Source organism: Mercenaria mercenaria, chromosome 4 (genome assembly GCF_021730395.1).
Source record: "Mercenaria mercenaria strain notata chromosome 4, MADL_Memer_1, whole genome shotgun sequence".
Taxonomy (NCBI): Eukaryota; Metazoa; Mollusca; class Bivalvia; order Venerida; family Veneridae; genus Mercenaria; species Mercenaria mercenaria.
In genome coordinates, this window is record NC_069364.1 from 14,933,301 (window position 1) to 14,959,887 (window position 26,587).

The 26,587-nt window shown below is 36.8% G+C and overlaps 3 protein-coding genes across 3 annotated transcripts in view; 2 read left to right on the forward strand and 1 right to left on the reverse strand.

Moving 5' to 3' along the window:
* LOC123551054 (uncharacterized) overlaps positions 1 to 26,587 on the reverse strand; it is a 103,201-nt gene that overhangs the window by 43,219 nt on the left and 33,395 nt on the right. The window lies entirely within an intron of this gene.
* On the forward strand, positions 812 to 2,752 carry LOC128556553 (uncharacterized). The gene has a single exon (XM_053542055.1). It carries the CDS (start codon positions 812 to 814, stop codon positions 2,750 to 2,752), a length of 1,941 nt encoding a protein of 646 aa, XP_053398030.1.
* Positions 2,913 to 3,599, forward strand: LOC123552681 (uncharacterized). The gene has a single exon (XM_045342421.2). It carries the CDS (start codon positions 2,913 to 2,915, stop codon positions 3,597 to 3,599), a length of 687 nt encoding a protein of 228 aa, XP_045198356.2.

The following is a 26,587-nucleotide window of genomic DNA, read 5'->3' on the forward strand; positions in this document are numbered from 1 at the left end:
ATGTGTTTTTTCCAATGTAGGAGAGAGAAAATGTGCACTGTTCCTGATTGTACGATTAAACACCATTCACTTTTACATAGTTTAGTACAAACACCTTCTGATAACGCTGTAACACAACCTTCGTCTTTCTGTGCTGCTGTAAATGGTTCATATGTTAAAACATGTTTGGGGATCATACCTGTTACTGTTAAGGGAAACGGTTACTTTTGTCAAACTTACGCTCTGCTCGACGATGGTGCTGACAAAACATTATGCGATGAGAGGCTGATCCAGAAACTAAATGTGTCCTGCAGACCCGTCACGTTTCAGATATCAACCGTAAGCTCGACCGGAAGTACGATCCATGGACAGGAAGCAGACCTCAGTGTAAGTTCAATTTCCGGAAATGGCGGCGATATTCAGCTCAATAATGTTTAAAAAGTGAAGCAGCTGTCAATCTCCACACGTTCTGCATCAACAGCTGAGGATATTCGAGTTATATCTCCTTTGTCCGATCTACAGATTCCCCACGTTGCAGTGAACGAAGTCCTGCTACTTATTGGTACAGATTTCCCAGAAGCACACATTCCTCTGGAGGTGCGCACTGGATGCAGTCATGAGCCGTACTCAGTAAGGACGCGACTAGGGTGAGCAGTTCGTGGACCAGTCCCCCAAACCAATGTAGAACAGAACAAAACAAAACGGAACAGAGTAATTAAGAAAAGCAGCAAATATCCATTTTGGTCAATCCAATGACATAATATTACAACAACAACTACAGCGTATGTGGACTTCCGACTTTAACGACGGACCACAATGCGAAAAACAGTCGATGTCGGTTGAAGATAAGAAGGCGTTAGGCATTATGGAGTCAACCCTTTCACATGTAGGCGGTCACTATGAGATTGGACTACCTTGGCGAGCGGACGATGTTACCCTACCAAATAATTTAGCAATGGCACACTCACGTCTAAATCAACTGAAGAGAAAACTTTCACAGAACAAAATCTTACATGGAATGTATACAAAAACTGTCACTGACTATTTAAACAAAGGATATGCCAAGGAAGTAGAAGACAAAAATTCAGAATCCAAGCGGATATGGTTCTTACCCCACCACCCCGTGATAAACGTGATCAAACCAGGAAAGGTTCGTGTGGTATTTGACTGTGCCGCGAAATACAAGGACACCTCACTGAATAGTCAACTCCTACAAGGCCCTGATATGACGAACAGTCTGATAGGGGTACTTATCCGATTTCGTCAGGAAAAGATAGCAATTGCTGCCGATATAGAGGCAATGTTCCACCAAGTTCGCGTTTGTGAGGCGGATTGTGATGCGCTTCGGTTCTTATGGTGGCCTGATGGGGACATGTCTAAACCTCCAAAAACGTACTGTATGCAGGTGCATTTGTTTGGTGCCACTTCATCTCCTAGCTGTGCTGCTTATGCATTGAAAAGAACAGCCAGTGATAACGCAAAAAGATTCCCACCCGAAGTTGTAGATACCGTTAATAGAAACTTCTACGTCGATGACTGTTTGAAATCTGTGGCATCGGAAGAGAAAGCGGCGATGTTAGCAGCGGATCTACAGAAACTAATGCAAATGGGAGGCTTTAGACTAACAAAGTGGATCAGCAACCGCAGACAAGTACTCGATACCATTCCTGAATCGGAACGTGCACCTACGGTTGTTAGCCTTGACCCTGATGATATTCTCCCTTGCGAACGTGCATTAGATGTTAATTGGAATGTCAACGACGATAAAATAACATTCAAAATCAAGATAGCAGATAAGCCTCTGACAAGACGTGGAATTCTATCTATAGTCAGTGCGATATATGATCCGCTTGGACTTGTAGCACCTCTGACATTACGAGCGAAAATTATCGTCCAGGATCTTTGCAGGAAAAGGTTAGGATGGGATGACGTTATACCGCAGAAGGAGCACAGGGATTGGCAACGTTGGCTGTCAAACTTACCTCGTTTGGAAAGAATTTGCATAAAGCGGCGGTACCAACAAAGTAACTATGGTGTACTGAAGCACATTCAATTACACGTGTTCAGCGATGGTTCAGAGACTGGCTATGGCGCATGCGCTTACTTGCGCTTCACAGATCAACGTGATACGACAGTCTGCTGTCTAGTGCTAGGTAAATCCCGACTTGCTCCGATCAAGCAGTCATTTATACCCAGGCTGGAGCTGTGTGGAGCCGTAGTGTCCTGTCGCCTATATGCCATGCTGATTGAAGAACTCGACATTAAGATTGACCAGGTGGTTTTCTGGACTGACTCTATGATCCTTTTGGGGTACATAAATAACACCGCAAGACGTTTCAAGACGTTTGTTGGAAACCGAATAAGCTTCATACACGAGATGACAAATCCAGAACAGTGGCGTTATGTTGACTCTACTTCAAACCCTGCAGATCTAGGTATAGATCCCAGCGATGAAACCAGTCTCAACGGACCGGAATATCTGATGCAGGATGAATCTACTTGGCCTCGACCACCAAACAAACCGGATATAGTACACGACGACACAGAAGTCAAAAAGGAGGTTGCAATAAACACTACTGCATTATACACGGGAACAACAATCCAAGACCTTATCAACCACTACTCCGACTGGAATAAACTACACAGAGCGTGTGCTTGGTTACAGAGGTTCATTGCGTACTGCAGACGACAGAAGGATAAAATAAAACGTGGAGACCTCGTCGTAGAACGCTGCATTTGCACTATTACGATATGTACAAAGGGCCAACTTTAGTCAAGAACTTGAATACTTAAACAAAGGAAATTATGTGCAGAAGAATAGCAGTTTGGCTATGTTAAACCCTATACTGAAAAATGGACTCATTCGGATGTCTGGCAGACAAATTTACACAGAATATGATACATGCCTAATCATTCTTCCCCATAGTGATCACATGACAGAGCTGATGATTCGTCATTGTCATAAAAGCAACGGACATGTTGGGTGCCAACACGTACTTGCAGTATTACGGACGAAATACTGGATATTACATGGACATAGTGCTGTTAAGAAAACGATTGGAAGATGTATTGTATGTAAGCGTCAACACAGTCCGTCACTCACACAGCAGATGGCGCCATTGATCCAAGAACAGACGACACCTGACAAACCTCCGTTTACTTTTGTCAAAGTAGACTACTTTGGTCCATTAATGGTGAAATCAGGTCGTTCTTGCCTTAATAGATATGGATGTCTTTTTTCCTGTTTGACCACGAGAGCAGTCCACCTGGAAGTGGCTCATAGCTTAACAACTGATTCGTTCATGGCGGCCTACCAACGCTTCACAAGTAGACGAGGGCATCCAGAAAAAGTATTTAGTGACAATGGTACAAACCTAGTAAGCGGAGATAAAGAACTTAAGAGATCCATAGAAGAGTGGAACCAGTCAAAGATCGGTCGGTACTTGGTGCAGCAAAACGCAGAATGGCACTTCAGTCCACCATACGCATGCAGCATGGGTGGAGCATGGGAGAGAATGATCAGATCTACTCGAACAATACTCAAAGCTCTTGCACAAGAACAACTTCTTAATGACAAAAGATTGTTGACATTGATTGCAGACAGAAAGAATAATCAATGACCGACCAATCACTCCTGTGAGTACCGATCCTAGAGAGTCAACAGCATTTACACCGAACATGCTTCTTTTGATGAAGGCTAAGTCATGTACACCGAGAGGCATTTTCCAGAAGGAAGACGTATATTGCAAGAGATGGTGGAAACAAATCCAATACTTAGCTGACATATTCTGGAAAAGATGGATCAGAGAGTATTTGCCTTCCCTCCAAACCCGACAGGCAGAGAGAAACCAGAGATCTGAATGTCGTTTTGACTATCCCAGATTCCAACACAGTCTTTCAAACAAACAAGGATGTGCTGTGCTGTGCTGTGTTTCGTTTTGGGGAGGCTGCGTTTTTGGAACATGATTTCCCCTGTTTAATGTTTTTCCTTGTTTTTTTTTAATTATCTTCTCGCAGAGGTGTCTTTAAATTACTACTGAATTTTAAAACCTAATCCGAATAACGATAGTATTAAGCAAAATATGTACGCACTTTGTAATAACGGTAGCCTTGCTGAAGAAGTTTACATGTAATGTATTGATTACGTTCATTGAAATTCTCTACATGACTACACGCTCTGGCAAACCGTATTAATTGAGAAATATAGACCCCACAGCCTGAGGTACATCCCCATCAAAAGCGAAGAAATTTACAATACTAAATTTAAAACCACCCCTCTTGTCATAAATGTTGGTATGTATAATAATATCATAAGTAGTGGTTTCGGGAAACCAAATCTGCACTGTTTTTGCTTGTTCTTTCGACATGTGTGGCTGCCTGTGGATTTTCAGTTTGACAAGGTCATACATTGGGTCATCTTCCTCTGGCAATGAACAAGTGATGTAGTTATCTACACATTTCTTGTTTAGTGTCTGTGCCATAGGAAGGAGCATTTTTGCACCAATTAACCATGTTTATATCGGGTGATTTACGGTGTTGATATTCTACTCTGTAAAAGTAGTCTTCAATTTGATGTAGTTGGGATGCTTGAGTTAAGAGAAATTCATTGAGAAACTTATTCACTGAACAGTCAAAGTGTCTAGCACAGGTGAAAGGGTAAGATTGGCATTTATCTTCCCATGTAAGTGAAGCTATTTGCTCTTCAGCGTAGTTTTGTCAACAACCTTTCATGGTATGGCTAAGAAATATGTCCAACGTGTTTCAGCTGCAGACAGTGTCACAAAGAAAGTAGCACATCTTGTTGTCGTATCATTGCAAAAATGTCTTTGTGCGAATCACTGGTATTTGCCAGAGCCATGTAAGCTTTGTCAGTATGAATAAGATTGTTCATAGCTTCACCTCTAATGTCTTTCACACTCAATGTTTGACTTTTATGCCCCCTTTCAAGGGAGGGGTACATTGTTCTGCAGATGTCGTTTGGTCAGCCGGTATGTCTGTCCGTAGACCAAATGTTTCCGGATGATAACTTAAGAACGCATGGGCTTAGGATCATGAAATATGACAGGGATGTTGGCCATGACCAGCAAATGATCCCTATTGATTTTGAGGTCAGTAGGTCAAAGGTCAAGGTCACAGTGACCCGAAACAGTTTAAACTGTTTCTGGATGATTATTCAAGAACGCTTGGGCCTAGGATCATGAACATTAATAGAAAGGTTAGTCATGACCAGCAAATAACTCCTAATGATTTTGAAGCCAGTAGGTCAGTCACATTGACCCAGAACAGCTAAATGATTTCCGGATGATAACTAAAGAACGCTTAAGTCTAGGATCATGATAGTTGATAGAAAGGTTGATCATGACAAACAGATGATCACTATAAATTTTGAGGTCAATAGTCAAAGGTCAAGGTCACAGTGATCCAAAACAGTTTAACGGTTTCCGGATAATAACTCAAGAACGGTTGGACCTAGGCATGAAAGTTGACAGTGAGGTTGGTCATGACAAGCAGATAATTCCTTTTGGTTTTCAAGTCAGTAAGTCAAAGGTCAATGTCACGTGACTCGGAACAGTTAAACGGTTTTCGGATCTTAACTCAAGAACGCTTGTGTTTTGGATCATGAACGTTGATACGGCGGTTGGGCATGACCAGCAGAAAACCCATATTGATTTTGACATTGGTAGGTCAAAGGCCAAGATCACGGTGTCCTGAAACAGTTAAACGGTTTCCGGATGATAACTCGAGAACGCTTGGGACTAGGCTTATTAAATTCGACCGTGAGGTTAGTCATGACTAGCAGATAACCCCTTTTGGTTTTGAAATCAGTAGGTCAAATTTCAAGGTCACAGTATCCCGGAAGAGTAAAACGGTTTCCGGATCTTAACTCAAGAACTCTTGGGCTTAGGATAATGAACGTTGATACGGAGGTTTGTCATAACCAGCAATAACACCTATTGATTTTGAGTTCAGTATGTTTAAGGTCATGGTCAAACTGACCTGGAACAGTTAAACCGTTTCCGAACGATAACTTCAGAACACTTGGACCTAGGATCATGGACTTTAATAGAGGTTGATCATGACCAGCAGATGACCCCTAATGATTTTGAGAAATAAATGCCAAAGTCATTTTGATTGTTTTATTTTTTGCCCCTGTGACAATGGGCCATTAGAAAGGTGAACATCAGCGCTTTGAAATGTGCATAGCTTCCAGGTCCGCAATTTGGTTTGGAAAAAATATTTCTTATCAGTGATTGCCCTTCTTTTACTTCAAAGCCCAGTTCCAAACCGTTTACGCACAACAAGCAAGCAACTGCGTACGAAGCGGTAGTGTTTCCTCTACCGGAATAAATCTCACACATTTTTCGCACCAAAGTCTCCCCCAAAAAACACATCAAGTGCACCTTGCCAATTGAAAATAACGGTTCAAGCGGTCAGAACAGGCTAACTGCAAACTTACAAGACTAAAAGTAAGTTTCAATTCTACTTAGTTACTTACAGGTTTAAAATTTGCTATTTAATTTTGCTTTCGTAAATATTTGCGCCTGCCGTAGCTGTTTGTTTATATTCAGGTACGATTTGGATTTAATCGCTATGCATGAAATACGTAAACTCTCTCCGCCAATGAAAACGTTCTTTACATCTACCGTTTAGTCATCGAAAATCACGGCAGCGAAAGCAAAAACGTTAGATTGCACACCTGTAAGAAAGTAGGTAGGACTGAACCTAGGTCTCAGTCTTGTAAGTTTGCCCATTGTTTTCTCGTTTAGGGCAAACCCATTATCTGAACTGGGGACCATACGCCGCTTTTCATAGAATTACACGCTGGTGTATCATTGAAGGTTCCATGTGTACCGCCGTATGAATACATCTGCGGATGTTTCTAAATTAATTTTTGTACTTGTAGCATGTGTAAATGTTGAGTTCTGCTCAGCCCGGGGCTGGAGGGCGTGGACGGTGGCATGCTTTGCCACTACCGTCCATGAACGGGCTCAGTCAAACCGAGCCTGCAACATTTTCGTTTTTGTCGTGTTGGGCGATCTGTGGAGTTTCCACTTTTTCTATTTTAGCCTGTTCTGACCGTTTGTAACGTTATTTTAAGGTACTGGACCCGTAATAGAGTACCTCCTTTTTGAAGAGTATTCATTTCCTATCATAAAGCTACTTTGACTGCAGTTTTCAGGGGGACGTAAGTTCAAGCACCACTGGGACCAAAAATTTTTTTCACCATAATTTCCTTTTTTCTAGTACGTTTTTACTTCTTTCAAGACTTATTATGGATGTATTGTACAAAAGTGGACAATTTTCATTTTATAAGCGATTTCTTGCTGTTCAAAGTGAATTTACCTCTGAATCAGGAGGGGTAAAGTTAGACATCTTTAAAAATACTGAGTTACATGCGGTAAAAGTTTTCTATTTTGCCTTCATTCTTTAGATTACATATTGTGGAAGAAATGCAGGTAGGTTTTACTTCTGCCCAAAGGTTATTTTTGAATGAAGTGAGCAAAATTCAAAACAGACCCACAGGATTCGACCTTAAGTTTTCAATGTTGAAGTTAGAATTTTGTCTCACTAAATCTGTTTGCTTGGCGCACCCTAGAAAAAATGATATTTACAGTTTTATAACTGTTTAACAAAAATTTGATGTTTCTTTTATCAAAATTAATGCTGTAATGAAATATCTACAGACGTTTTAGATAGTGGCCATCACATTGAAATTTGTCTCCACTTGAGCTTGAGGAAATACCATAAATTATACAAAATTTACAAAAAACGGCACGGTAAAAGTTGTTTAAAATTTGCAACACAATGCGAATCATGGTCAACATAAAGAATATACCAAGCCAATGCTATTTTTTAAACATTACTATTAGGGGTCCAATACCTTAGCTGGCACCTCTGGCGGCCATGATTTTTGAAGAATCAAAAAAATTTGAACAATCTTGATAAAAGGTCACACAAGGACTATTGTGTAAAATTATTTTAAAATCGGACCAGCAGATTCACATAGACAGGAAAAGTTTCAAAAGTTTCCACTAAATGCATATAGTGACAGTGACGATGCCCTCTTGCGGCCTAGGTTTTAACTAATCGGAATAATTTTACCAACCTTGGTAGCAGGTTACACAAGGACCATTTGTGTGAAATTATTTCAAAATCAAACCAGCGGTTTAAAAGATGTCATTTGAAGAGGTTTTTTTCTATTATTAGCTCTGGCAGCCCCTATGTGCAATTAAGTGGAACCATTTTAATAAATTTAGTAGAGGACCGCTACTGGAACATCCAAGCCAAGTTTTAATGAAATCCATTCAGTGGTTCTGGAGAAGAAATTGCTGAGGACCAACGGATGGATAGACACCTATATCACAATAGCTCACCACGATCACTTCACGCTCAGGTGAGCTACAAATTGCCCTACAATTTATACATATACTTACCTTTTGGACAATTCCTTTTCCAAAGGACTTCAAGTTCCATATATCTCTGCATTACATTGGCTACGGTTGTCCCTATTCTTGTATTTTGTCAACTGCATTTTGGTACATTCATTCCCTGTCCTAAAGTTGAATGTCTGAGTTTAGCCCATTTATTTGGTGTTTTCTCTGAATAAAGGATTTCACTGTATTCTTTGATGGTTTCATCCTGGAAGTTTCTTAACTTGAGCAAACCGTCTGTTACTGTAAGCATGTCTACGTTGTTGGTGGTTTCTGTTGCAAGTGAACTAATCTTAAGCTTCCATTCTTCGTCATACATTTCAATAAAATCCGCTGTTCAAAATTTCTGATTCTTAATACTTTTCCTTTTTTTCGGTACTGCAACCTTTCTAACCAGATGGCCATTGTTTGGCAACTTCTGGACTCTCAAACATGATAAGTACATTTAACGACCTTTCTTGTCTTATGCATGCTATCCTCTTTGTGGCTTCGATTATCGTGACAAAGTATTCATGTGTTAGGTAAAAGTCCCGTGTCCCTTCACCAGCTTTAACTTGGAAAAATACCTGATGTGGTATCTAATGTCTGTCTTTAGCCCTTTCTTTTCCCAAACTTTCAAAAAGAGCTTTCCCCAGGTAAAAAATTGATTCATCTTCTGGCACTTCTCCACGAACGGTGTCATTGGCTAATAAATTAATGACGTAGGTCTGAAAATCAAGCTTTTCTGCTTCGTTTTTGAAGTAACACCAGCTTCTAGAAGTAAAAGTTTTCCTGATTTAACAGCGCGGGTGTCTTTCTTTACATCAGAAGACTTTGTAACTATTGGCCTGCACGGCAAATAATCTTATATTTCATTTATCTCTTCATCAGGGCGACGTGCAACAATCAACACTAACACTTCAGAGATATTGTATAAAAAAGCCTCCTTCATTTCTTAACAGGTCTAACATGTGCATTCCCTCCTTCTATGTGCCGACGATCTTTAGGGCTGGACTCGGCAAATTTCTTAATTTGGACACTAAATAGATCAAATATTTAATAAAAGTAATTCATGAATCAGTTGCGTAAAATTGCAAACTCACTGAAACGTGAACAATTTGAACAGTACAACCCCCAAAATGAAAAGTCACACAGACCGGGTTCTTAGTATCTCGTGTGCACCCCGACTGCATTAATAAAGACTGTACACCTGAAACGCATGGATCGAATGAATGGTCGGAAACGTCCCTGTGGAATAGCATTCCATGTTCTTACAACAGCATTTTGTACTTCTCGGAGACTGCAAGGAACATCTTTTCAAATTGTTCATTAAGGTATCGCACAACTTGCAAAATATTTTATCGAAAAAAAACAAGGCCACCGAAATGGCAGCCTTCGTGAGATCATTGCACTTTATTTACAATTTCAACAAAGAAATAAATTTGAAACAATAAATCGCAGTAATTGATATTACTTCGTATTTAAAGAAAAATTAATCATGGCAATTTTGCAATTTGGCTTTCATCCTCCTACTGAATTCATATAGGTATTTGATATATGGTTTTAAATGAAAAATTGAATCTTTAGTTTTACCACATCGAATTTATCAGCTCTGGGGTATCAGTGGAAACCAAGATTAGATGGTCCTGTCCGATCAAGACACTGAAACCCTACAAGTAATTTGACGGGGAATAGTTCAGGACTTATTCAGATGATACGGTTCCATTCCAGGTAATCTAGGTCCATTACGGAAGGTCGGTGGTTCTACCCAGGTGCCCGCTCGTGATGAAATAATGCACGAAGGGGCACCTGGGGTCTTCCTCCACCATTAAAGCTGGAAAGTCGCCATATGACCTATCATGTGTCGGTGCGACGTTAAATCCAACAAACAAAATCTAGGTCCACACTGTTCGCGAAAGGCAGATAGGTCTGCCGTCAGCAATTAAAGTTAAAATGATCTAGAATATTCAGTCAGCCAATTATACCAATAACTTTCACTTGTTGTTCACAATCAAATCACGCTTTTGTTTTAGATCTAGAGAAAAAGGAAATGTCTTTTTTTGACTCGTCCAAAGCACTGACATAACTTCAGTTTCATGGACACATTTGTGATGAATCTTTTTGTCAGCTAAGATTTCAGGATCCTTAAGTTTTAAGTTTCTCTTTCTGTTGATCACTTTTACTTTTTTCTTTGGCTTTTATCAGATTTTGTGTTATTTCACTTTTCTTTCATTTGTTTAATGTTTCGTTGTCTCTAAATATTTCAAACCTATTGCATCATCATCAACATCAGTTTTCTTCACTCCATTAAGCTTATCTATCTGCCTTAAATTGTCCTTTCATTCATCAGTTGATTTTTTGTCTGTTTACAGATTCCTGGGAAGTTCTCTGTTTCCGTTCTGACTTTAGCACAGATAAATGAGATTTAATTTTGCAAATTACAATATTTCTGTGGTTACTTAATAAAAGATCTACTTCTTTATCATCAATTTCATTTTCTGTCCATGGTTCACCATATTTTGTAATTTCTCTACTTAAATTAAAAATTTTGTTGAATTCTTTCTTTTCTTTTTGCTAAAATTTTACTTTTTTCTCATTAATATTTCTTCAATTTGCTATGAAATTCGTGCATCCTGTAGTACCTTTGATTTTTTTCCTGTTTCAGTTTTTAAAGCCATTGAAATGGTTAATTTTTAAAACAAATACATTAAGTGTGAGTGAGGGAGCAGCTGGTTTTCTTCTAAACAAGTAATCAAAAACTGTCATATCCGTTGCTGATATTGTATTTGTCTTTGGAAAATTGCTTACGGATTGTCTAAACACATCTGTACGGAAATTGCGATCTTGCCTGATGCGCGTACAGGACTAATAATTGGGCTGAAAGTAATTCCAGGGTCATAAATGTTTCTCCATCTTCAGATGGTGAATAAGAATCGGCTAAAGTTAGGCAAAGAGATCATTTTTCACTTATTCAGCTTTTTCCCCAGAAAGGGACAAACTACCATCTGATTTTTCACATTCCTGTTCATAATACGCCCGTTCTGAAAGAAAAGGACGTATTATAGATAGCGATGAGACGATGTGCAGATCACTTAAACCGGCTCTGTAGGCCAAAGATAAAGGTCATAAATTGAGCTTAACCGTCAAAACTGTTTATTAAGACCTACAAATTGAATGCATCTTGCTAGTAAACTCATGCACCTCATCAGTGCATCGGCCATCACAAAATGTATTTATCACGTCAGACTCCATCAGTTCCAATACTCCCCTAAAATTATTAATTTCTTTTTTGATGGACTTAAGTGTACTTTTTTAGATAAATACGTTTTTGTGATTTTACCTATTTTGTTTTATGTTAGAGACATACTTTGGGACACTGTGCGTTTGCTCTTTTAGTTTGTCAATAGTTACATCTTCAGAGTTTTCAGTCAATTGACTTAATTGATTCTGATCAAGTTTCCAAATTAATTCCTCTTGCTTCTAAGTTCTAAGTAGCGTTAAAATATGAACATTGTTTACACCTTCTATTTATTGTTCAACCTTTTCTTATAGATTGAAATTACCTTCCTGAAGGGTAGCTTATTGTTTCTTTCATGACTTGGTCTGTACTACTTATTTTTAGCTAATGATTTCAGTTTTTCGTCAGTACTTTGTGAATTATCTTTTCCGTTTTCACTTGTGTTGGTAAGAAATCTTGATCAAGAAATCTACTACATTTTTATTCTCTTAGTTCTTAACGTTTTTACTTTATCAGTGACTGTCTTAACTTTTTCTTTGCAAATTGTCAAAGTTTACCCGTCATAAACAGGATTTTCGAGTAATAATTTTCATTTAAACATTCTTAACGCACCTGAAGCAGTTTACGAACAGAGAATATGTCAGTTTTAGGAAAATTTCATGGGAGATCTCCCGGGATTGTTGAGTTTGTGTGTTCAAATTCATTGATTACAAATACATCCGTTGACGACCTTAGCTGCGGGCGAGGAAATGATTCGCAATTTTCAATGATAAATAAACTCATATCCTCCATACGTACGTACAGAATTTTCGTTTCTTTCATTCTAGTAATTAATAAATTAGTGAAAGCAAATTCATAAATTTTGAAAGTGATTAATAGGCTTGTGTGCAAATATTTTAATTGTTTGTTAGCATCTGAAATCCGTTTCCGCCACATTTGGAATTTCGCTTGCTAGGGGTGATGTATAAAACGTAGAGTTGTGTCCTCTAAAATATTTTAAGAAGCTTTTGCAAGCGCGTAGTAATATTTATATAAAAAAACTTTCTACTCAGACAGATGATATAAATCTTAGCGCCAATCCTGCAAGAGGGTATCAGTAGCTAATTGTGGTTTAGCTCGATGCTGGGGCTTGTCTGGATTCCTTGTATCTAATTTAAAATATTCTTGAAATATATTGTACTTCTTGGACTTCACAGTTTAAGGTATGGCCACCTATTGGTTAATATTTCTAACGTTCTAAACAATATAACAGTAATATACTGTATACAGTGACAGACTTGTATGCCAAATTTTAACAACTTTTACTGTGCCGTCTTTTATAAATTTTGTTTAATTCATGATATTTCCTCAAACTCAAGTTGAGACAAATTTCTAAGTGATGGCCACTGTCCAAAACGTTTGCAGAGAATTCAGTATACCAATAACTGTGATAGAAGAAACGTCAAACTATTGGTAAGTAATTATAAAACACAAATATCATTTTTTCTAGGGTGCCTCAGGTAAAAGGATTTAATAAGACAGGAATCTAACACCCAACACTGAAAAATAAAGGTCGAGTCCTGTGGGACTGTTTTAAATTTGCTCACTTTATTCATTAACTGGTTAAGCACACATACATACTTACTGATTTGATACAATCCAGATTTCAAATGTGCGGTTGTTTTTGATTATCTGAGTTGTCGCTTAAAATATTTTATGTTCGCTTTCGGAACAACTGTACAAATTGATTTCTATTTCAGTAGGACAAATTTGACAGTCAGTGTTTAGCCTTGATATATTTACAGTTCTAATTTGTACCGGTATATCGTATCTTATTCATATTCTTTTGTCTACAACAGCTGCCACAAATATCAATAAAACAAAAGAATTAATGGCTTAACAGTACATAAACCTCTTTAATCATCACATATATGGACATTAAGCAATGCGAATAGAAAGTTGAAAAATCTCTTTGGAAATTAGGCTTCCAGAAAAGAAAAGTGACGTCACGGTTTCAAAACTTCCTTTCCAAATATATTAACATTGTCATATAAGCCATATTTCGTTTTAAATTGAGAAATCGTTCATTCCATTTCTCCATAGAGAAATAGTTGATTTAAACAAATAGTTTGTTTGAAGGTATTTTACAATATGGAACTGTATTTTAAGGTAGTAATATACTATGAGTACCAGATTATAATTTTATTTTATTTTTCTTTTGACCATCATTCTAAATTTGATATTGTTGGGCATAGCTTTTGCAACCATGAGAAAACTTCAAATGTAGGGAATTTTATTGTTTAACAATTAGGTAATAGATAAGATTTTGTCAAACGGTTGCAGCAACTCAATATTCATATGACTTTTTAAATTTTTTTACCACAAAGCAGTTTTTAAATCCAGTGTAGAGGTCAAAAACAAGTTCCCCTGCAGTCAATGGCGCCATCGTAGCGTACATTTAATGTTTCTGCATAATGTGCATAAAGCCCAACTATATTTTGAAGTCATTTTCACATGAAAATACTTCTGTTTTACTTGTATGCCATGAGGGGCTAAATTTGATTCTTTGATACAATGTCAGATTAAACAGACAGCTAATTAGATAAACAATCGTAACATGCTTGTGCATATATGCATTAAGGAATAATGACTTAATTCAGCAGTTGTGTTGAAAGTAACGCGAGGCACTGTTTTACTTGTGTCTTATGTGTGGGTAATTTGATTCTTAAACAAAATGTCAAATGAAACAGACAACAAATTAGATAAAGAATCGTTAGATGCTTATGCAAACATGTTTTTGAGAATATTGACTTAATTTATCAAGTTCACAGTTGTGTTTAAAATTATAGGGGGCAGCACTTTTAAATTCAGCCATTATATTAAGAAGAGCTGAAAAACAAGGATTGCTGCATTGACAACAGCCTGGGGGAATCCACCAGAAACAAATAATCCACTGTTCGTTCTGAACTCGTAGCTTTAGCTTACTGGATCTGCCTGTTTGTCTCCAGTTGTATATAGGGGCTTCCTTGGACGTGTGGGTAAGGGTGTTTAACTCAAATCACTTGTTTCTTTACCGCTGGGTGTACGAAACTTCGCTTTCCTGTAGAATTCTTTTATGTGAGGAAGCCACAAAGTTGGCTTTGTGGAAGGTCGGTTTTCCTACCCGGGTGCCCACATGAGCCTTAAACAATACTCGGACGGACACTGGGGGTATTCCTCAGCCTTGAAAACTTGTCAGTCGCAAGATGACATATACTTGTGTCGGTGTGAAGGTTAACCCAACAAAAGTAACACAAAAAGGTATACTGTTGATACAGGCTTCCAGACATACAGTTCTGTATTGCGTCTTATTGCGTATTACAATAATTCCAGCTGCTGATCTATTTCATTCTCAATAGAATAATTCTTGCCTAATAAAAATGGTGTATTATAGCAAAAGTCTAACAGAATAAGTTCTCGAGGTTGTACAATAAATATTTAGAAATAACAAACGAAATGAAACCAAGAAGCGTGGAAATTCTGCGAAAACCACGTGCATCACGCCATCACAGGCTGTTTAAAAAAGTGACATGTTCGGTTATTCATATTCGACTGAATCCAGTCAAGATATTCAAAGTAGAGATACAACTAGCATAGAAGTTTCGTCATGGAATGGAACATGTTGATCCTGTAGATAATAGAATGTGCCCTTTTTTTTTTAGTAACAGGGACCGCATTGGCCCCCTATGCAATCTTAAGCTACTCAATGCCTGCCACCCATGTGCCAAGTTTTATTGTCATATGTCATCCCTGACTCAAATTATTGAAGAGAACACCGGTTTTTAGGAACAATGATCTCTACCTTGGTGCTAGTGACCCCACATGTAATCCTTAAATTTCTCCCATGCATGCTACTTACACACCAAGATTAAATCAGACCGGACCCTTTTTTGACTCAAGTTACTAAGCGGAAACTGTTTTCTCGACCTTGACTTTAGTTACCCAAAACTCAATCCAAAGCGCCTTATTTACGCAACTACACACCAAGTTTTATTTAAGAAATAATAAGTTCCCAAGTGTGGTTTATCGTAGAATAACCCGTGTTATGAGCTCTTATGCGTAAGAATATATCACGAAGGCCGTAGGCCTGAGTGATATATTGTTTAGCATAAGATCGAATTATTCTACGATAAAATAGAGAAAAGTGGAAACTTCACAGGTCGCTCAACACGACAAAAACGGAACTGTTGCAGGCTCGGTTTGATTGAGCCTGTTCATGGACGGTAGTGGAAATGCATGCTACGTCCACGCCCTCTAGCCCCGGGTTGAGCAGAACTCAACATTTACACATGCTAAAAGTACAAAAAGCAATTTAGAGACATCCGCAGATGTATTTAAACGGCGATGAACATGGAACCTTCAATGATACACGTGTTGAGGCGTGTAATTCCATGAAGAGCGGCGTTAAGTTCCCAGTTAAAATCATGGGTTTGCCCCAAACGAGAAAACAATGGGCAGAACTAAACAAACTGGAATTTAGTAAGGGGATCTGAGGTTATGGAGCCTGCGTATTACAGGAACTGTCAAAAGACAAAATTAAAAAGCAGGCACCATATCCAAGGGGTGATTATACAATACCCAAGGCTATGAAAATGGGAGTATTGTAACCACTCAGGCCGAAATGGTCATGTTGAGAAACTAAACAGTACCAAACAACACGACATAAAAGTCGTGCTGAACGATCTGGGAAGATCGAAATATAACAGCACTAATTAAATATACGGGGAGACTTTTTTACGGCCGCCACACGGCACAAACAACGCTGCTGTCACACATGGGAACTTGTTATTTCGATTCTAAGACGACATACTTGAAACAACAGTGTTAGAAAAAATGGTACCTACTTTTTACGACATGAACTACACTTCGTGCTACGCATATAGAGATGGCTGTTGAAATTTCCTCCATGTAATCTCCCCATTGCTTAAGGATTGCAGGAAATATTGTGTAAAAGGGTCATCAAACTTTCATCAATTACCCACCAGTCCTCAAAACCACGGCGAATCTCGCAGATTGTTCCCGTACGCAGCAGATTAATTGTCTGTGCCATTTTGCAGTCGAACTTTGTTGTTGTTGTTGTACGCGGATACCACGATTTTTACGCTAGTATTTATAAACGTCACGTGACTTTCATTCACAAAAAGAATTGCAGGCGTGGGTTTGGCAGTATACGGAACAGCCAAAAACAATCCTTTGCACGCGCATGGGTTATCGCAAAATAACCGTGGATTGATTTTCTTCTATGTGTATGTAGGTTATTTGCTGGTCGTGTTAGAATTCTTTATATATCATTATTGAGCAGAAACAAGTTTCCTACTTTAAGTAACAGTGATCTTGATATGCAATCCCAAATGTTATCTCCATGCAAACTGAAAACACACTGTTTCATTGTTTTACGTCATATTTAAACAATACATTGGGCAAAACATTTTTCTCTTTCCATAAACGGTCACTTTTACCTCATATGCAAACCTAAACACCCTCTCCATGCAAGCTACTCGTACATCTAGTTTCGTTTCCACACGTCACTCTTCAATACTTTTAATGAGCTGAAACAGTTTTTATATGTAGTTATAGCGATCCTAATATGCTATCCTAAGCTACCTACCTACTACGTTTCATTGCCATATCCCATTATCAAAGTATTGGGCAGAAAACGTTTTTCTATCCTAGTTTGGTCCTAGTAATCCTTAGGCATTCCGAAACATAATATCTCTGCAAGCAATTTACTCATCAAATTTCATTGCAATTGGTCACTCCTAGCGGACACCGTTTAATTATTTAGAATGGTGACCTTGAACTTGATCCTAGTCACCATACGAATCCGAAAGTTTGTATCAATGCAAGATACCTACACACCGAGTTTAATTGCAATTACTCACTCATAAGTTATGGACCCGAAACCGTTATAAAGAAAATGACCCTAGAGAATATGTGTACAATCTGCAACTTGGTCTCTATGCAGGCTACTTTCACACAAAATTTCATTAGTGTCATTCCTACCTCAAGTTAATGAACGTTAACCAAAGTCTGAAGCGGCCTGTCCGTCCCACTGCTTTTTTGCTTTTTTTTTTTGAAAACCTGGATTAATCAGTTCAAATATGATCCTGACGTTTCATTTAGTACACTTTGTAAATACTGGTTTTATACTTTTAATGTACACTTTGTAAACACTTGTATGTCAATAAAGATGTTTCAGAAAAGATTACTTTTTGCAAACACAATAGTTGATCGTTTCACAAAATACGAAACTGTAAGCTTACTTTGGAAAAAACATGGCCATGTTTTGGTGAAACTTCTGTACATTTGATACTATTTTTGATACAATGCTTTTCATAATAAATACAAAATCTTGGTACAATACAAATATGCAAAGGTTTAGTTATTGTATTAATTGCTTATATATGACGTCAGTTTCGTATTAAGCGCTGAGGGGAATCATGTAAATGTGTAGTGTTTTAAAGGTTCTTACCTTTCTAAATACTAAAGACTAGTATTTGAATTTAAGAAAATGTTGAAACTTTGTATTGCTGAAGCACAAGTAATCTAGATATGTTTTCTTCAAACTGATGTCCTTAAGCCGTTTCATTCGCCTCTGGTTGAAACATACTCCAATTACGTAACATTTAATCCAATCACTCTTTTTATGTCAAGTTATTTCGCTGTAAGTAGGTCAGCGTTACGTTATCGTCAAACATTAGCAGATATATATCTGTTTCAAAGATAGAATTTCAGAGGATCATAAAATAGCTAATGTTGATCAGTACATTCTCCTCTACGGCTTTACGCATGCTTAATATAATTGTTGCTGTTGTTTTTTTGTTGTTGCTTGGTGGGGGGTGGGGCGTTTTGACGGAGAGACTCGAGGGACCAAGAATCTCCAAACATTAAACTTTCTAACATAACAATATTCTTCAAGTGCCGTGTCGCAGCCGAACACGTTTTTACATATTCTTTTAATATATTTCATTACATACTAAAAGCATCCCATTATAAATAGCTCAATAACATTCATGAAGTTAAACTAAAAAGAAACTTTGAAATGCATATCATTTTCTATAAATCGTGTTTTTCTTCTAGACACTGTATCGCCTGGTCCTGTTTTAGATTAATTTGTTATCAAGAAGTCATCCAAAAGTACAAATAAATTAACCCTTTATTGAAATACTAAAATTCGTTTCGTATACGCATTTCAATGTGTGCCGCCTTTGTTGCCTGGTGATACAGGTTGCTAAACTCATTCTCTTATGTTATATATCAAACCTTTGAAAAGAATCAATGGATAAAGTTGGTAGTACCATGTACAAAATGTAGGTGCCCGCACATATCAAGCTCACTGAAAAGACACAAGATGTAATCACCTAAAATGGATAGTGGCATTATTGAACGCAAAACAAATATATTAACTTACGGTACAGTCTGTAAGTGTATTACGCACTACACGTTTTGAACACTTGCTAAAAAGACGTATGAATAGTGTACAAATTTATTGGCACTAACAGTAACGCGAAAATACTTATTACGTCCAGTTTAACAACAGTCTGTACAGTAAATTAATATTGACCATTGTTCATGAGTTGAACAAGTAATAACTTCAGGTTTATATTATATTATATTTATTTTTTGTTGGGTTTAACGTCGCACAGACACAAATATAGGTTACACGGCGACTTCTCAGCTTTGATGATGGAGGAAGACTACAGGTGCTCCTCCGTGCATTATTTCATCACGAGCGGGTACCTGGGTAGGACCACTGACCTTCCATAAGTCAGCTGAATGGCTGTAAAAGGTCTCCCCGTTCTTGGATTCAGTATTGTTATATTTTCTGGTCCTTTGGGATCATGGAGTCCATTCAATAGATGTGTAATAGAGTTCCGCTTAAGCCGGTGCTAGGGGCATGATAGGTGTTGCATATATTATTACCTCTCATTAACAGAATCAATCAAATTATTCTTTTTTGGTTGCATTCTATGCTTCCAAGAAATCTTTTTACAGATTTTATTTTCTCACATAAAGAATCCAACACCCCGAATGAGGTTCAAACGAATATCGATGAGCGGCAAGTGATTTGAAGTCAGTGACAGAAACCACTCGGCGGCCACGGATCTATAAACACGTAAATGCGTACATTTTGTAATTTTACAGAAATACCTGCATCTTTACATATTGCACACATTTTGTCTAAAGTGAAGACATTTATGACAAAATGGATATACGGTCTTGGGATAAAGTGCCTACGACCCAAGTTTTGTCGTACAAAACTACTTCCCCTTTTCAGTCTTTGATAGAAGTTTAGCCAGTTGTATATTAACATCATATTTTGATACTTTCATGAATCCTGTTTTTGCGACGTTTCTCTTCGGCTAAGCAAACAGACAGCTAAGTTATTTTGACAAAACCTTAATGTATTAATTAGTTTTGCTAAACTGTGTTTTCTAGAAGTAGCAGACATGACGAAGACGTTGTTTTATGTTCATGGTTAAGAATAAATTTAATCATAGTATTATCCTTTGAGATGAAAATTGTAATTGAAATGGCGCCTGTCCTAGAATGATTTATTGTCTAAATCTGTAATAGATCAAAGTGCACATTAACATGAGACTTGAGAGATTAGATTGTATTTTGTTTGTTACGATAAAACGTATTATAAATAGTAGACAGACAACAGACAAGATATTGTGAAAAGTTTATTAACCTCTCCGAGTACAATTATTATACAAACAAACCTGTAGTAAGCAGCTTACACAATCTGAATAATTCCTTGCGACTGCCAAAGACACAATGTGTTGGCTGCTTAATTTAGGTCAAACTAAAGGCAAAATAAAATTAGGGTGTCTCAACATGATTGCTTAATGCAAGTACCAGCATGTGCTAAAGTACGTTGGGTCCTTGCTGAAGGAAACATGGAAGCGTTAATTACCATTCATATTGTTTTAACAAGGACTTCATGTTTCTCAAAATCTCAAAACAAATTTTGCCAGATCTGAAATGACGGTTGATCCAACGAGTATCAAAGTATTCAAAGCGTCGTACATTATATTCTTTTACTGTAGACAAAACGATGGGAGTATTCGCATTTAGCTGTGTCAAATGACCATTATGAGATTAAACATTTTATGTCAAATTTTTTATATAACATACATGATGTCATTCCGTAAGTACATATATAATTATTTATAAATTAAGAATTTAATTCATAATGGCATACATTTGATATTTCAATTGATATGCGTGCTTATATGAGAGGATTATATCTTTTTGTATTATGTAATTATTATTACATATTTTTTCATTTTCTAATATTCCTTTCGCGCAAATATTGGAAAATTGCTTGGTTTCTTCGGAATGGAAAGTAATCACTGCATACCGTTTAACCATGTTATTTTGTAATTCATTGTCTGTAAAATACGAGACTTTATGGTTGTCTGGGGAGAAAATAACATTTTACTGTGTAGTAAATGTTGGTTTAATACCAGTTCACTGTGCCAAAATAGTAATAAAGCAAGTAAAGGAAATATATGCTCTAAATACAAGCACAAAATTGGTTTCGTTAGAAATGCCAGGTCACCAGGTCAAAGTGATCGCAAACAGATACGTTGCAGTATGCTTTCCAGACAATCAGATAGAGTCTGACATGATAACTAGTCACGTGTTCCTTAAGTTTGTTTGAATATTTATAAAACCGAGAAAAAAGAAGAAAAATATATCATTGAAATGAATTACAGTAAAACATCTCTCACTCAAGGTCACAAGAGAAAGAGCAAAATGCTCAAGTTGTCCAGAGTTTCGAGCAATCCAAGCATTAAAATATCAGAAAAAAGGTCAACGTACATTTCAATTTAACGTGTTGTTGAATACTTTCAAAAATCTCAACGGAGTTCTGTTGAGATAATCATCCAACATTTTGATATCGGCTGGATGCAAAAATAATATCAAAATAACACATAGTTCTGTCGTTTTTATAAAGATATTATCTCTTCTAATCAACAAATTCATAGACAGTTTAAGCCATATCTTTGATGCAATTAAGATCAGACTGTGCGACCTTTGAAGAGAAATATTCATTTTATTTGGATATGTTATTTTCGAATTTTGTCAAAAAAATAAAAAAAGACATGATTTCTTTGGCACAAATAATACTCGGTGTTAAAGCTGACAATCATTATGTAATTATAAAAAGCCAACATAAATTTGAGCAATAATCTATGAAAAAACATTAGATACTGATGATAGAAAACGTATAGTAAATGATTTAAAGCTTGCAGTAATATGTGCATTATAGATATTAAAGTAGACGAACCAGCTTAACACCTAAATTGAGCCGTGTCATGAGAAAACCAACATAGTGCGTTTGCGACCAGCATGGATCCAGACCAGCCTGAGCAGTCTGGTCAGGATCCATGCTGTTCGCTTTTAAAGCCTGCTGCAATTAGAGAAACCGTTAGCGAACAGCATGTATCCTGACCAGACTGCGCGGATCCATGCTGGTCGCAAACCCACTATGTCGGTTTTCCCATGGCACGGCTAAGTTTAACAAATCATACAGTTTCTATATTCAGTTCATTGAACGATAACCGCGACAAAGTGGTTTCATTGGTTTCAAGTAAACAGTGTCTGTGTTATTCCCCGTATTATAGTGTGTAGTGATTAAGCATAATGCCCTTTACTCAAGGAAAACAACCGGCTCGTTTACTGAATAACGTCTATGCTACCAGAAGAAAAATATGAGAACATTATATACAGGCAGCAGAGGCTTTCATCTTTCCTTTACCAGCTTCGGTATATTTAGCCTTGTGAAATTCTGTAGGTTTTAACTGTTTGTTGATATATTTCAATGTCACATTTTCCCCAAGGCGTTTTCTATTTGATATTACATATCGCTGTCAATTTTTTTAATGTGTCACGCATGAAGGTAAAAGAAGCGAGGTTTTTGTTTTAGTTACAGTGCATTTATAATCTGCTTTTAATTAGGATATCGAACTAAATTAGGATTTTAGCGACTACATTTTCGAGTAAGTCGTGATTGTCCTCATTACCAAAAGTAAACCGTATATTAAGTAGTTGCAAGCTTTCAATTATTTGTCGATGTATAGTGCACAAAATTATCACTGGAAAATTGAAATTGTTGTAAAAGCCTTCATGTATACAACTTTAGGGGGCGTGGACAGTGTTGCATTTTCCATTACTTCTCATGAACAGACTCAATCAAACCGAGTCTGCAATTTTCACTGTTTGCATTGTTCTTGGTGCTTCCGAGGGATCTACTTTTCAGATTATATTTATATACCATCCAAACAAATGTTACTCTAACGAATTATGCTCTTGAAAGGATATTGGCTAATGATAGTGTAAAAGTGATGTTTTCTTGATAGAATTTTTCGTTTATTTTTCTATTGCTGTATTCAAGACACGAAATTATATAGACAACAGCATATGTGTTAACACTGGAAATAACATTATAATAAAGCTATTATAAAATCGTTTATTATGTGTCGATTTTCAAATCAACCTTCCTTCTCTAATGCTTAGTATAATACGATGTTATAACATCACTTTCCTTCTGTTATGCGTTTGATTGCAGTTGTGTACATTCTGTAGCTACAAAACCGTCAAATAATGACGTCTCTTAGAATAACAACGTTCTAACGTCGCGTCACAAGGTACGATTTTCATATGTAACGTCCGATAAAATGCACCTATTCTCGTAGCAGGACATAATCGTTAAGAGCAACACGAGTTCTTTGGGATTTCTCGACACAGTGCGAGTTCAACAAAATCTGTATATATGTCAATACAAAAGCAAAAGCAATAAGACTAGTTAATTATAGCAATGTATCAGAACATAGTATCCTTGATTGAACGGGTTTGTTCAATTGCTGGGAGGAAAATGTGTTTATAAATATAACCCAAATAAATTTGGATCCATCCCATGCTCCGTTACAGCAGTTGTTGTGTACGTCACAATTAAATTATTACTTCCAGCCAAAAAGTGGGATATTATAGTATTTCATCCTTTAATCAAAACGACGTTGGTGTGTCTGTAATGACAACAGTCGACATCTACTATAATAAACGAAAACATATATGAATATCCGTTCAGATACAGGGAATACTAAAGCTTTTACTGTGATAGTTCTTTAATGCACCTTTTCCGTCTTTTGCATATAAAGGCACATCAATCTTGGTAAGCAACCATTCTTTTGATGTACGAGACATGTGAATGTGGAAATTTGACGTACAGTCTTCGTTTGATGAATTGAACCATACAAACTAATCGGTCAAAATATCAAGTTTATGCAAATGATCAAGAAATATTAATCCATACGTCAAAAGTATCCGTTCCTAAATTTTTTTCAAATTTTTCATTTAAACAGGCAGATGATGCATTTCTTTTAGGAGATATTTACTTCTGTTCCAGGATATGTGTTTCTTCCATTTATCACACTTTGCTAATGAGTCGTGCCGATTTAAGTAATTGATATCTTAACAACGTATATATCTTCTTGGCGTATTGATATAAATGACGTATATTGAAATAATGTATATATATATATATATATATATATCAGAATAGAAATGAAACGTGATGTACGAACACAGATAAAAAAAAGGAATGGTAAAAATGAGACATTAGAGATAGCACATAAATATATGTATATAACATATGTGTTGTATCTGTAATCACTATATACCATGTGTCTTATGAAGGCAATTCGCAATGCTAAAATATCGCGTAAACTACGGTCGAAAGAAATCCTTTAGGTAATGTACAAATGAAACTGACGTATAAGATGAGATGTATGGAAATTTCGAAATACAGCAGAAATACCAAAGGTCTAGATCTATGTCGTATTATAGAAACTGCTAAATTCATTATGTCTTATTAAATGAAAACAGCGGCATTTTACTATGATGCTGATCAATGCAATAGAGTTCCTCCACATAGTTGAACATAAACTATTGATCACAAACGTTTCAAGTTATGTGAAAAAAAAAAAAACGTTTTACTTGGATTTGCTATTACTAGGTTTCCACTTTTGTACGTTATTATTACAGCAGACGTGTTTGTACCACGTGGCGCTGTAAACGTTTCTCAGTATATTCATTCAGAGCTGTTTGAATTTCCACCATTTCAGATTGTTCAGCGCAATATTCATGTTCATTTGACTCATTCTTATTTTTTGAATAAAGAAGATCAACCCGAATGTGTACCATGTCAAACACCGCTAACTATTAAACATATTTTAATCGACTGTGTGGACTTTGCCCCACAACGCAGTACATACTATGACGTTCAATCTTTGAAAGAGTTATTTGAAAAAGTTTCAGTCGGAAATATTTTATCGTTTTTAAAGCAGATAGAAATTTATTAAAAAGTCTGACATTTCATATTTTTATTCCAGTATGAATGTTTCTGTGTGATTGGTTCACCTGAGCACGTGTAGCTCATGTTGTTATTCCCCTCATAACAAACGCATAAACAAGGACTTTTCTAACTTTCCCGAAAGTAGGCATTTTTGAAAATCTTGTTTTTTAAATCACTTTAACGAAAATATCAAACCAAATTAAATCGTTTCAGTAAAGGAGAGTAACCGAAATTAAACTTCTCCATGTCAACCATAATAGCGTTATATCATGTATATAATCAGCTTAACCTTTCGTTGTAACAATTTAAACGGATATTCGATATTATTTCCTAACTACGGCTACCGAATCTTTCTATATTTTAATGAAACAACGAAACGGTCAGAAAATGAGAAACAACGAAACGGTCAGAAAATGAAGTTAATGAGCGGAAGTCACGCTTCATTTATCATTTTAAAATTCCGTGAATGTAACTATCTACAAATAAATGAAGATCCTTAAAACGGTTAAAATGAACTTAAGCATTTTTTTCTACACAACATGTTTTTAGAAACATCCTGTCATGCTTTCGCCAGTGACCGCACTAAAGCATTTCCCCACCGTGTGTGTGTGTTTGTTACGTCCTCGTTGTCTATATATTTCTTTATTTACATATTATGATATACTTTGTTGTGGGATTTCGTTTTTTATTGAATTGCGTTCTTGAAATGCAGTCATTCCTCTTGAAACCTTATTTCGAAGAATATGCTAATGCAGTAATGTTATAAAAAAGGGAATACTATTCGTCTTTCTTTTGATATCAGTGTGATAAGGTAAGACTGTTACAGGCATGAAGGGATGAATTGTTTCACTGCCGTGACTGATAACAATGATACCAAAAGCAGTTTTTTTATCATATAACTATATAAACTGCAAGAAGAATATATTTCTGCATCTAATTTCGTAAAACTAATTCTTGATGCAAAGTAATTCATTTACATTTTACTGATTTGTAAATTACTCCATCTCTGCTGTCTTCACAGTTTCACATGCTTTTTTCAAATGCTATTTTAAAAAGAAAGACTTGCTTAAATACACAGCAGCATCCGTGTCATTGGTGCTAGGCGGGCAATCATAATAATACAAACCAAGCAAACGCTAAAACTAAAATAAGTAACAGCCGAAAGCGGCCCTTTGCCAAAAACAAATGCCTCTCTACGTTTTATACTCTGTTTTGACCATGACAATGTGATCCACAGATAGTGAAATGAATCCTCTTCAAATACATGACTAACAACAAGCAAAGAAGCGTTACCACTTTGTAAACAAATGGTAACAAACGACGAGGTCACTTAACACTTTAACCTTTAGACTGCTATCGGCAAGTAATTTTGCCTTTGCGACCATTGCAGACATAGATCCGCCTGCACATCTATGCAGGCTGATCATTGTCTGCACTGTTTGCTATTCAGTCAGTAAATTTTCAGTGAACATCCCTTTAAACAGTAAATGGTACAGCCCAAACTGAACGATAGACCAGTCCATTTTAGAATTTAAGCAGGGTAAAGGTTAGAAAATGTTAGCCTATCATTCCGTA